The 13,678-nt window shown below is 50.2% G+C and overlaps 1 protein-coding gene across 2 annotated transcripts in view; it reads left to right on the top strand.

The window, feature by feature from the left end:
- The window catches only part of Ccdc92b (coiled-coil domain containing 92B), a 34,450-nt gene extending 23,378 nt beyond the window's left edge, over positions 1-11,072 (top strand). For both annotated transcript variants that reach the window (XM_087910334.1, XM_085695276.2), the window contains exons 3-4: positions 4,481-4,528; positions 7,554-11,072. In XM_087910334.1, the coding sequence (XP_087766460.1) occupies positions 4,481-4,528; positions 7,554-8,167 (662 nt within the window). In that variant the 3' untranslated portion in view covers positions 8,168-11,072. The remainder of the gene's footprint in view (positions 1-4,480; positions 4,529-7,553) is intronic.
- The last annotated feature ends 2,606 nt before the right edge of the window (positions 11,073-13,678 follow it).

Raw genomic sequence — 13,678 nt, 5'->3', positions numbered from 1 at the left:
TTAGGTTATAAACTGATTGGCCCATTAGGTCAGACTACTTATTAGCTCTTATAACTTATGTTACCCCATTATCCTTATCTACGTTAGCCACACGGCTCAGTACCTTTCTCAGCTGTCAGCTCACATGTTGCTTCTTCGGTGGTCGGGCAGGAATGGCGGAGGAAGCTTCCTGCTTCCCAGAATACTCCCATTCTTTTTGCTCCACCTCTACTTCCTGTCTGGTTTTCCCGCCTATACTTTCTGCCTGGCCAATCAGCATTTATTTAAAATATGATTGACAGAATACAGACAATTCTCCCACACCATATCATGGAATGGGGGAAGTAAAGTTAGAACTCAGATGTATAGTAAGTTCTAGGCCAGCCTGGGCTACATGAGAGCCTGTCCTCCCTTCCCCACACCTAAACATTTTAAGGCCGAGGACCCTGCTGAGGTAGTGGGTCAGGCTTCCAGGAACCAGTTCCAGGGGATTCCTATCCTTTGAGCACCTGTTATCCTTCAGGAGGTCAGGTGGGAAACACATGTACCAGTCAAGACTGGTGAGACAGAGCAGAGGGCTTGGAGTGTGGCTCAGCGTTGGGGCACTTACCCACCATGTGCACAAGGCCTGAGTTCAATACCCAGCGTCACACATGTGAAAATAAACACACATCAGGAAGTAAGAGGGCCAAGAAGAGTTCAGGATGACAGTCTAGTCTGAGCAAGATGGTAGAGGGTGAGCGCCTCCATCCTAAGAGGGAGCGTATCATCTCCCTGGAGGCTGAGTAGTCGTACACAGTGCAGACATACCGACAGGTCACAGGTGAAGGAAGTGAAGAAACCATTCATATAAATGGGCCAGCATGGCAAAGGCCAGGAAGTCGGATAAAGCTGTGCTTAAAAAAGACCATAAGAAGCCATACTCTTGTGGCGCACAGCACCAGAGTTGAAAGGCAGAAGCAGGTGGATCTCTGAGTTCAAGGTCAGCCTGGTCTACAGAGTGAGTTCCAGGACAGTGAGAGCTACACAGAGAAACCCTGTCTCAAAAAAAACAAAAAAAAAAACAAAAAAAAAACAAAAAAAAAAAACAGAGAGGAAAGGAAGAAAGGAAGGAAGGAGGGAAGAAGAGACTGAGAAGTAAGAACAAGAAGAAAGAAAGAAGGGACTGAGAAATCCAGCCAGAAGCAGATCCTGGAGACCCTGACAATTGCAGGGAGAGCTATGAATTTGTCTTGTCCCCTTGGGCAGTAGAGAACGGGAACCAGTGGAGGGTTTGGAGCACTGCTGGCCTCGCAGCAGAGGCGGTGAGCTTTGGCGGAGGGAGGTAGATATGTGTGGTGGTGCTGGTGGGAGGCTCCGGAAGAGGCGAAGAGCTAGTGAGAAACAGCTTGAAGGAAAGGGGTCTGACAGTTGATCACATTTGCAAGCAGAGAAGAGGCAGGAAAAGAATAGATGGAAATTTCTGAACTGGCTTCTGTGCTTGAGTCTTCAGCCTCAATTGCCCAGGCTATTCAGAGGACTGTGACCCAAGTGCTCATGTATCCCCAAGTGTAGGCTTTATGTGTGTTTGTTGATACAAAGTCTCATAGCCCAGGCTGACCTTGAACTCCTTAAGTAGCCTAGGATGGTCTTGAACTTCTAATTTTTCTGTCTCAGAAGTGCTGGGATTATAAATATAAGCCACCACACTTAGCTCCAGTGCAGGCTGTTATGCTCGAGGGATGTCTCATTGGGAGAACCCAATTTCCTGCTAATCTATTTATTCATTCCCTTCTCCTCCTCCTCCTCTTCCTCTTCCTCCTCCTCTTCCTCCTCCTCCTCCTCCTCCTCCTCACTGTGTAGCCCTGGCTGTCTTGGAACTCAATATGTAGACCAGGCTGGCCTCAAACTCACAGAAATCCACCTGCCTCTGCCTCCCTGATGCAATTTCTTTATTGTGAAAGTGATAAACCAAGATCCAGAAAGAGAGAAAGTCATACAACATATGTTTTTAGTGTCACAGCCAGGATTAAAACAAGCAGCTATGCGGTTTTCTGAACGTTCTCTACCTCTCTGTTGCCCAGAGAGAAAAACTGAGGCTAGAAGGCTCAAGTGAACCACTCAGCTTCCTGTATTAACAGAACGTGAGCAATCTAGACGCAGCCTCTTGGCACACACAGATCCAGTTGCTCCATTCCAAGCTAGGCTCCTGGCCATCTATCTCCCCAGTGACTGGATGGTCCCCGGAGGCTACTTTTTTATCACAAGGACAGTATCAGAGGAAAACAGGAGACTCAAAAATCTTACCACAGATCCTCTCATTTCTTCTTGTTTTTCCCTAATTCTGAAGACCTGAGTCTTTCCGTTCTGGACACAGGATAGTTCCCATGACAACATGACGGGCAGGATTCGAGGGCCCTCTAGCCCTCTCTGGCTCTCAGGTGAGCCTGGGCTTGGAGCCTCCTGGTTATTGATTAAGGAGATAAAAATAACTCTGGTCTTGTCTGGAACTGCCACTCTGGGGACTGAGATGACCAGTTCAGGCCTCCTTCCAGTGGGAAGTGCCGAGAAAATAGAGGGAGGAGCCTGAAGGGGACTCAAGAGGGCAGGCTGCCTGGAAAGCCAGATGAAAATGAAGAACATGGGGCTTGGAAGTAGAAGTAAGTTCTGGGCTGATGGGATAGCCTGGCTAATGACAAGTGCCCTGAGCCTTAAGTGCTGACCTAGCCCTAAGCTAGCTAAATCCTCTATTTTTTTTCCCTTGCATCCTGTCACCAGACCCTTGTAAGAGAGGTGCTGTTTTGTCCCCATTTTCCAAATGAGAAAACTAAGGCTCAGAGAAGTATCCTTACTGGTCTAGGACCCTACCATATGCTGATTTCATATAATGTTTATATAACCTGCAAGGATTCTCATCAGAAGATGGGTAGAGAAAAATGAAGGAAGCCTGGCGTGGTGGCACACACTTTTAACCTCAGCACACAGAAGGCAGAGCCAGAGAGATCTCTGTGAGTTCAGGGCAAGAATGGTCTACAGAGCGAGTTCCAGAACAGCCAGGAACACATAGTGAGACCCTATCTAAAACACACACACACACACACACACACACACACACACAAAGAGGAAGATGGGGGTGTGGGGCCCAGCTGGGATTCTGTCTCCTCATATCTCAGCCCTGTGGTTAATAGTTGAAAGAAATCAGCCGTTGAGAAGTTAGTGGCAGAGCCAAGGTCCCTTAGGCCATTTCATAGGCCTTGGAGGAAGGGAGGAGTTGGTCCCAAAGAGTCCTAGGGATGGAGGCCTCAAAGGGCCTCCAGGGAAGAGTGGCCCCAGGGAAGAGGTTCAGGCTCCGGTCATAGCTAAGGTACTCAGAACTCTCCGTGTCTCCCAGCAACAAGTGGTTTCCCCAGAGAGGGTACTTCTAGCAAAGCCCCTGGTCGCTAAGAGCGTTTTGAAGGGAGAAGGGGAGCAAACTAAGGCCACAGGCCTGCCTATCTGGGAAATGATGGGCAGCCGTCCCAGAGATGTGCCACTTTCTTTCTTTGGACTCTAAACTTCATCCCTGAAGGTATATGCACGTGCTCCCGGCTTCCTTCTGCCCTTTGCCCAGCCCAGCACACTACCTCCAGTGCTGTGAGAATTAGCACCCAGAACCAGGAGTGCTAAGCATTTTCTGTGTCATCGAGTTGTACACTCCTGGCTGGTCCCTCCCTGGTTTGAACTCTAGGAGACCCGGGGGGGGGGGGGGGGGCAGGAGGTGGGGCTGAAATAACAGATGCCCTGAGAGATGTGGGGGGCATTGAGGGCACCAAAAATGACTTGAAATAAGCAGAGATAAGGAGGTAGCTGGGCCACCAGCACCCAGGAAGAACTTCGTCCCACGCCAGTGACCTTGGTGATGGCATTCCCTAGATTGGATGCCCCTGAGGAGTCCCTCCCCTTCTAACACCAAACCAACGCCTGCTACATTTTTTCACCACTAGGTGGCGCTGTCCTCCTTAAACCCTTCTTCCATAGTGGTCAAACGGGATTTAGGAAACAGTCGGGATCTCCCGAAAGTAATACAGGCACAATACTGGCTATGAAATAAGTGTTACATGTGTTCAGCTTGGCAAATTGCTTCTGTCCATTTCCGTTGCTCCCCAAGTATCTCTGGGCACTACAGCATTCATCAATGCAACTAAGCTTGCATAGGTCACAAGAGTCCTCCACAACCATATCACCCCTTAGGAGAAGGCAAACACCCCTCCTCCCCTAAACAAGCCAGGCTCTTCTGCCCACAGAGGTAGTCTCTGTACCCAAGCTTAGGCACAAAGCTTTTGCTAGAAACAACTCTGGGCTTGGAATCCCCAGGCCCAGGCCGTGCCTTCAGCATGACTCTTGCCCTTGCTGGGATGTGAAGCAGCTGTCGCGGGAGTGGAGACAGTGCCTGCGGGTCTGCCCTTCCACTAACCGGGTTGTGACTTCCTGACATGCACACCGACTCGTGCACACACAAACCCCTCTATTCTCTCTCCCCCAGAACTGACCCATGACCTGGAGATGAGAGAGGTCCAGTCTCACCAGCAAGGTAAGAGAAACAGCTCTGAGCTCTGGTGGGAAGGAGGTGCATGAAGCCCAGATTACCAATTGTCTTTTAAGTGTTTTATATATTATGGGAATGGGACACACACATGTGGAAGTCTGAAAACTTTGGGGGAGTCAGTTAGTTCTCTACTTCTACCATGTGGGTTCCAGGGATCAAACTCAGGTCATCAGGTTTGACAGAAAGCACCTTTGCTGCTGAGCCATCTTGCTGGACCAGATTTTGATTTTTTGAGATTAAGTCCTCATGTAGCAGAAGCTGGCCTCTAATTCTCTATGTAGTCAAGGTTGGCCTTGAACTCCTCAACGTCTGTCTCTACCTCCAAGAGCAAAAAGGGAAGAAGCCCAACACAGACCTCTGCCACCCACAACAGTGGGATACACACACAAGCACATGTACACACACATGAAATGAATGCCACCATAAAAAAATTTAAAATTAAAGTTTGGTTTTTTAAAAAGCCTCATTTGGGCAGAGCATTGTGGCACACGTCTTTAATCCCAGCACTTGGGAAGCAAAGGCAGGCAGAGAGATCTGTAATTTCTAGGCTAGCCTGGTCTACATAACAAGTTTCAGTACTTTTGGGGCTACGTAAGAGAGTCTGTCCCAAAACAAAGAAACGAAAAACAAGGGGTACCAAACCAGAAGCCCTAGTACTGAGTGACAAGACCAGGTCAAAGCCTAATGTAGAAAGGATGAAAGCAGCTGGGTGGCCTGCGGCCAGCTGGTCCAGTGACCCCCCTGTGTCTGGCAGGTCCAGAGGATTCTGGTGGTACCACTGGACAGGCAGGGGTGTCTGAGTCTTCAGCAAGTTTCTTCACCATGGTACATCAGACCCAAGGCCAGTCTAGACTACACAGTGACTCCAGGGAGACTGCTCTTTGTTGGGATACTGCCTCTTTCTGTAGTCCCAAACGACTTAGAACTCACTATGTAGACCAGGTTAGCCTCAAGTTGGTGGCCATCCTCCAGTCTTAACCTCCCAAGTGCTGATACTACAACCATGAACCACTAAGCCAGTGCCTGAAGAATTCTTAAGAACTGAGAAAAGGGCTGGGCTGTGGTGGCACAGCCTTTAATCCCAGCACTCGAGAGGCAGAGGCAGGCGGATCTCTGTGAGTTTGAGGCCAGCCTGGTCTACAGGAGCTAGTGCCAGGACAGGCTCCAAAACTACACAGAGAAACCCTGTGTTGAAAAAAAAATTTAGAAAAGGGCCTGGAAAGATGGCTCAGTGGTTAAGAGTGCTGATTGCTTTTCCAGAGGACCTGGGTTCAATTCCCAACACCCACATGGTGGTTCACAACTATCTGTGACTCCAGTTCCAGGGGACCCAACACCCTCACACAGACACACAGGGAGGCAAAACACCAATGCACATAAAATAAAAACTAATAAATGAAAAAAAGAGTTAACAGAGGAAAAAATAAAAGAACGGGTGGTGGTGGCACATGCCTTTAATCCCAGCACTCAGGAGGCAGAGGCAGGCAGATCTCTGTGAGTTCAAGGCCAGCCTGGTCTACAGAGTGAGTTCCAGGACAGCCAGTGCTACACCATGAGACCATTGTTGGGGTGGGAGTGGGGATGAAGAAAGGAAAGGAGAAGCAGAAGAGTTGGCTCCCTGCCGTACTGGTGTGTCACAGTTCTTACACATCAAAAACTCACTCACAAGAGCAAAGAAGGCTGGAAACTTTAAGCCAAACCATTAAAGTCCTGTAGATCGCTGTGTGCAGCTGAAGATCAGCTAGGACACATGGGGACTTAGATTTGAGCTGACTGTCCACATCTTCCTATGGCACTCATGGACACTTCTTGGTGCCTCTGTCCTCTGTGCTTGGAGAGACAGGACACTTACTCGTCCCTGATACTAGACAAGGTGTTCTATAACCACTACTAACTTTCCACTGAAAGGGCTTTTGGGGTCATCAGAGCTCAAGCCACTGCACTGTAAGGAACATATCCCCACTGGGTGGTGGTGGGGGCATGCTTTTAATCCCAAAATTCAGGAGGCAGAGGCATGCAGATCTCTGTGAGTTCGAGGCCAGCCTGGTCTACAGACCAAGTTCCAGGACAGGCTGGAAAGCTATGGAGAAACCCTGTCTCGAAAATCAAACAAACAAACAAAAAAGCTACAGAGAAACCCTGTCTCAAATAAATAAATGCATAAATAAATGGGAATATATCCCCTTTTTGCCTCTGTGTGCCAAATCCCAGGCGTAGATGGTTAGTAAGGTCCAGGAAGATGGGATCTCAGCCCTGACTCTGCATGGTCACCTAGGGAGATTTTAGCAGTGTCATTTCTAGGGCCAATTCCAGGGGTTCCAAGTTAAACAGCCTTTGATAGGGTCTGGGAAACAGCTTGGGTTAAAACTCTTTGCATTATTCTGATGAGTGTCTATAGTTAACTCCTTTTGTGAAGGCAATGGCAAAAACTAGACCCGTCAGCAAAAGAACTCACAAAATGGGATATGTGTTTGGTAAAGGAAAGGACATCCACCGCCACCTCCTGTGCTTCTCAGCCCCTGCTCTTAACATGTCTTCCTGTCACAGGGCTTTTGCACACCCAAGATGGGCCCCCTCCAAGAGTACCCTTCTTTGCGGGGAGGAGCTGTTCACCCTAGCGCTCAAGCCTCTCCTTTCCTGATGGCATCACATCCCCCCTTAGAATAAGAGGATTCTAGTTAGAGGATTCTAATTAGAATTTGTCTTTCTGACACATGTCACACTGGCAACCTGACATTTGTGGTTATTCACTATACTGCGCTGCCTGCTTCTTGAGAACACAGGGCCCAGCAGATTGCTTACAAATTAACGATTGCTTACAAATGAACAATCAGGAAGGGTTTTGCGCTTAAGCCGAAGAATCTGACGCGGAGGGTAGGTCAGGGCTAAAGTCCCTGTGGCTGAAGTTTGAGGAGGAAGAGCGGACGGGGGAGGGGAGGCGCTGAGCCGTCTGAATTACGTTTCACTCCCTCGGGGGCATTATCGCCCCCTTATTGTCCCTCCTCTACAGAAGAGGCGTCCCGGGAACTGGAGAACAAGTGCCGCGCACTGGAGTCGCAGCTGGAGGCGCGAGCGGCGGCCAACGCCGAGCTGCGGCGGGAGGTGGCGCAGCGGGAGGCGCTGGTGTCTGCGCTGCGCTGCAGCCTGCGCTCGGAGGAGCGCCGCTTTCTGGAGGAGCTGCGGCGCCGCAGCCACCGCGCCACCGTGCTGGGCACCGAGCTGCAGAAGCACACCGAAGCGGCCGCCTACCTCTCCTGCCAGCTGCACGCCGCGCGCCAGAGACTGCAGGCCCCGCGCCCCGGCGCCGCTGCTGCCGAGACCCGGCCCCGCCGACGCGCACAACGGGCCCGCCGTCCTCCCGAGGCGGCCGCCAAGGGGCCGAGCCGGGACTGGGCAACCTGGGACGACGCCGATCCCATGCCGGACCCCGCTCTCTTTCTATACCCGCGGAGGCCGCCACGACCTAGCCCCCGCGGCCCGCGCCCTCTCCCACGCCAGGAGCCGCGGGACCAAGACGCCCCGCACTCCGTGTCACACCAGGAGTCCCCGGACCAAAGCGGCCCGCACCGGGGGCCCGTTGAGAGCCCAGAGGCCACGCCCAGCGCCCTAGGGGATCCTGAGTAGGAGCAGGGCGGGCAACGGCGACGGCCAGGGCAGGCCCGGCTGGGCGGGATCAGGGATGGGGCAGAGTCAAGCCGGCAGAACCGCCCCGGCTCCGCCACCCTCTAGAGTTGCCCCCGCTTGTGTGTTTCCCCGAGAAGAGCTGCCCCCTCCGGAGAGGGAGTTCCTTTGTAGAGGGAGCGCCAAAGGATCGCACCTTTTTTTTGTGGCGGATTGGTGGTATTAACCCTAATCTGGGTCCCACCCAGGCCCTGGGAGGGGGAGGGGCGGGGTCTTGTCGGTCCCTGGAAAATTGACAATCCCTTGCAGGGCGGGAGAAGGCTGTGTCTGCCTACAGGAAGGAACACGGTGACACTTGGCACCGCTAGGCCTGCAAACTCCCCTTTCCTGCTTTCTCACCCCCAGCCCTGCCCAGCCTTTTGCTCGGGAGAGGCAAGTTTAGGAGCTAGCTCGTGTACTGGGAAGTAGCTACTCCCCACCCCACCCCACTGATAAGTCCTTGAGGGTGAGCACGGAACACTTTAGGATCTATTTTAGAAGTCCTCTCAGAGCCACGGAGTTCCTGGTGGCAGTTGACTGACAGAAAACAGTAAGCGTAGACACTTGAAGCGGGTCGTGGAAGAGGAACTGAGTGGTTCTTCCCAGGTCTGCTATGCAGGGGTACAAGAGATATCAAGCTGGGGCTCAAATTTTGGCGAAGGTGGAGGGTCTTTCGCCCTTATGTTCCTGAGACCGCCTCGGTGACTTCCCAGTCCTGTTATAGGTGCTAATCCTATAATCTTGTCCATTTTCCCAAACAACTGACTGCATCCAGAAACAGGAAGGAGGGCCTGGCTTCTTGGAAGTGGCAGCTATCCATATAAATTTGATTTTGCTGGGGAGGAAAGTGGAAACTGGCTAGTTCCCCGGCAGTGCCCACCCCTGGAAAGGTGGGGTGGTCCTATGCTCTCCCTCTTAGTGGAGAGTTGCAAGGAGAGCAGAATGCTGGCGCCTTCCCGGTCTTCCCAGTTCCCATCACTACCAAAGGCAGGAGGAAGCTTCAATCCAGCTCACCCTAGGCCCCATACCAGAGCCCCACTCCATCACTCTTGGTCTGACCTGCATTGAGTCCTAAGTGCCTGTGAGGTCTTTCCTGGGACTGCTGAGCCAGGATGCCTCTCCCACTCAGTCACTGGACCCCTAGCATGTCCTGGCCCTGACCAAGGCACCACATTGTATGTGTCACCCAAGGTCTTAAGGTGAGCAGAGTCAGTTTCTGTAGTTGACAAACTAGTGATGGCCACCAAGAAGAAAATGAACTCTTGGCTTATGCCCTCTACTTGAAGAGGAAGCAGGAATTTTACAGGAAGCAGAAGGCAGTGAGCACATTCCAACCTGATCCTGTACACAGACCCCTCCCAGCTCTCCCTTCCCTGAAAGACAGCTGAGGCCACCGGGTAATAACCAAGACTGAGCTGTCTAGCTCCTGGGAGTTAGATGATAGAAGTAGAATCCTGGAGTTCCCACTAGGGTCCTGACCGCTACCCTTCACTCCAGTGGCAATACCTGTACCGCTTGTTAATCCTCTCAATTTTGTGTGACTCACTGCCCTATCCTGCCATCCTCCCCCTTGGAACCTGCCTGTATGAGGTACTCACTCTGTTCCCTTGGAGGTGTCCAAAGGACAGTGGGAGGGGAAGGGCCTCTTTCTCTGGGCGCCTACACAGACCTACATCTCCTACAACCATACTTTTGGGGTTAACAGGGTGACTTTGTTGATTTTTCTAGAGAGAGCCCTTTCTCATCCATCCATCCATCCACTAAAAGCCATAGCTACCCTGACTAGCTCCCCTTTAAACTATAGCAATAGCCCTCTTCCTTTTCCCTTCTGGGCACCCAGGATATTCAACTGGCTCCATCACACCCCATCCCCAGGGATCCGACAGTTGCCTGCCTGTCTTTCCTCAAGTGACCCTGCCAACACCTTCCAAATCCTGTTCCTCTTCCAAAAGCCAGAGATAACGATGCTCGCGATACTTGCACCCGGGGTGCTTGATGATTTCCCAGATGAAAGATCTGACTCCCATTTGAGGTCTTGGGGTGGGGGAAGGAAGTAATGCAACTCTTCCTGCAGTGAGGGTGTGATAAGGAGGCCTAGGCAGATCCAGGATTCCAGTGTTTACAGGATTCCCTTTAGCCCTTCCTCTTCTGGAAATAATGGAAGGCCCCTTCGGTGATCTTCAGGCAAGGACACCGTCTACCTTCCCAGTTTGGGACAGGCCTTGCCTTCCACCCATTCCCTTTCTGGACTTGGCTATAGCAATCTACCTGGTCAAAGGGAAAATACCAGGAATGACCTGGTGGCCGAGAAGGAAAAGACCCGTTTCATTTCTTTGCTGTATATATCCACAATGGGAGACTGAGATGGTTCATGCAGACACTCATAGAGAAGAGGGCTCCTGCACAACGGAAGTATAAACAGACCCAGAAGGAAGAACTACACTGGAGTCCTATGCTCAAGACGCCATCCGGGAAGGAGTGAGCAATGCAATATGGGGCTCTGTACCCCTTGTCCCTGTGCCCTTGCCAAGGCAACCTATTCTTTGGGGACTAGTTCTGGGCCAAAATGGGGTGCTCATCCCTCTACAAGCAGCAGGATAGAGTTTTCTGGATGTGGATGGAAAGATGGTATGGAACATCTTCTCATTTAGGGGGCCAAGGGTCTCCTAAGCATCCTTCACAGTGATGTGCCAGCCTTGAATGGGAGACACGCAGGGCAGACGTATCCTGCTCCAAATTCTCTGTTGGCTGCGCTTTTTAATCCAATGCTTTTCAGAGTGTATTCACTCACCTACAGAAATAGAGCCCTGTGCTTTAGGGGTGATTATCATATGCCTTATTCTTAATAAAATGTTTGGAAAACATGTAAGTCCATTCTCTTGCTGAAAGTTCCGTTGCTTACCTGCTTCTGTTCCAGCAAATGCAGAGTGGGGAGTTCCAGTTGTGAGGGAAAGAGTAGCTTGGAAATCGATGAGTAAAGTGAACCAGGTGCCTGACCCTACCCCACACACACACACAAATAGCTCTTCAGGGCTTGCTGAGGTGACCTGGCCCCTTGCTAAGGTCTGCCAGTCCTGGAGAGGAACAGGTTGGAAGGATTTCATGCCTAGAATTGTTCACTGTTCTGGTCTAGAAAGAATTCCAAGGTTTTGATCTGTTTGGCCACCCATGCTGTCCTCCATCTGATAGAACTGCAAGAAGCCCAGCATCCTGGAGACAAGCCCATCCTCATCCTCTACTAATGGGAGTCATCCTACGACCACAGCTTCAAGAGTTCAGCACATCTGGTCCCATGCTTTCACTGTACAGTAGAACAAGCTCTGCATCCTGAGCATTGTTTCTATGTACAACCCTCCCCTCCTGATAATTGAAGCCACTTCAGCCCATCATGGTTGGTAGGGCCACTGATCCCATCATGTGGCCCAAGTAAAGTGAGTCATATTTACAGGGTTGAAGACAAGCCCAGAAGTCACTCCAAGCCAGTTAGTCAATTAGACTTTTGTTGAACATACATCCAACATTCCATCTTAGGTACTGAGGCTGCAGCATAGTACTGTCGAAGGACAAACTCCTGGGCAGTTATGGTAATCTGTGAACTTGGAGGCATGGTGGGTCATTTGCCACCACAAGAGGAAAGGTGTCCAGACAAATGAGGAAGTAGGTTGGGGATATGGCTCAGCCTGTAGATTGCTTGCCTAGCATACACAAAGCCTGGAGTTTAGAGCCGAAGCACTGTGTAAACTGGGAATGGTGGTCCATGCCCATAGTCTTAGTACCCAGGAGGCACTAAGTTGGTAACAAGTTCAAGCTCATCTTCCACTACAAAGTGAGTTTGTCACCCCTCTGTTACACACAAGGTCCTGGGGACCTGACACCTTTTTCTGACCTCTGCAAAAACACAGCATACACACACATAATAAAATGATATTTTTTAAAAGATGGAATGAGGAGATACCTGATAATGAAGTGATCTATAACCACAGGTGTATGAAATCTCCTATATGGTAAGTCCCCTCCCTGTCCACATTTGCTTTTTCGTTTTTATAAAACAGAATCTCACTACATAGTTCTAGCTGGTCTGGAGCCACCTGCCTCTGCCTGGACTGCTGGGATTAACCACGTTCACCTTTTTTGAGAGCTCATTAAGTAACCCTGGAACTCACTAAATAGATCAGACTGGCCTTGAATTTACCAAGATCTGCCTGTCCCTGTGCTGGGATTAAAGGTGTGGGCCACCACACCCAGCTCACATTTGCTTTTAAGTCAACAAGATTGATTTTGTGGGGTTTTCCTCCTCCTCCTCCCCTTCTCTCTCTCTCTCTCTCTCTCTCTCTCTCTCTCTCTCTCTCTCTCTTTCTCTCTCTTTCTCTATATTTATGTATATACCTTTTTTTTTTTCGGAGACGGCATTTCTCTGTAAAACAGTGCTGGTTGTTCTGAAACTCACTTTGTAGACCAGATTGGCCTCAAACAGATCTGTCGGTCTCTGCAGCCCAAGTGCTGGAAATAAGGGTGTGCATCACCAATGCCCGGCTTCTTTATCTTTTGTGGTGTTTGGAATTGAGTCTAGGAACTGGCATAGGTGCTCTACTATTGAACTATGGTACCACACAATTTTTTTTTTTTGATTTTTCGAGACAGGGTTTCTCTGTAGTTTTTGGTGCCTGTCCTGGAACTAGCTCTTGTAGACCAGGCTAGCCTCGAACTCACAGGGATTCGCCTGCCTCTGCCTCCCGAGTGCTGGGATTAAAGGCGTGCGCCACCATCGCCCAGCTGTACCACACAATTTTAACTTAATAATTTTATGACTATTAATTTTTAATTAGTATTTATTTGTGGTGTCGGGTTTGTTTGTTTTGCTTTTGTCTTGAATCTGGGTCTCATTGTGAAGGCCAAGCTGTCCTGGAACTCTCAAATCCTCTGCCTCTGCTTCACAAATGCTGGGATTATAGATGTGCACCACCACCAGCCAGGTGCTTTAATTAGCTAATTAGGTTTTTGATTTTCAATTATTTTTCAAATATGAGTGTTTTGTCTGTATGTATTTATGTGCAACACCTGCATGCTTGGTGTTCACAGAGGTCAGAAGAGGGTACTGAATCCCCTGGAACTGGATTTGGGAATTAAAAGGCTGCCTGGGCTGCTTCCAAACTCTTAGGCTCTAGTGATTCACCCGCTTCTGTCTCCTAACCACCTGGGACTAAGGGTTGGACGCCATAATGCTCAGCTTCTCCTTGTTATTTTGGACTCAGTTCTCTGCGTCCGTCTCTAGGACTCAGATGGCCCAGGACAAGGATCTGCAGCACGTCCAGAACATATAGACCAGGCCTCTGTTTGTTTCTGGTGCCTCATCTCTTGGAAGGGTGTGGTCTAGGGAAGAGAAGGCTCAAGCCTGGATAAACATCTACACAAGACTCTTGGGTCTAGAGTTGAACAAAAAAGATGAAAAAAGAAAAGGAAGGGGAGAAGAGGTTT

Source organism: Myodes glareolus, chromosome 9 (assembly GCF_982192425.1).
Source record: "Myodes glareolus chromosome 9, mMyoGla1.1, whole genome shotgun sequence".
NCBI classification, from domain to species: Eukaryota; Metazoa; Chordata; class Mammalia; order Rodentia; family Cricetidae; genus Myodes; species Myodes glareolus.
Note: the sequence above shows the minus strand (reverse complement) of the source record. Positions and strands in the feature narration are given on the sequence as shown.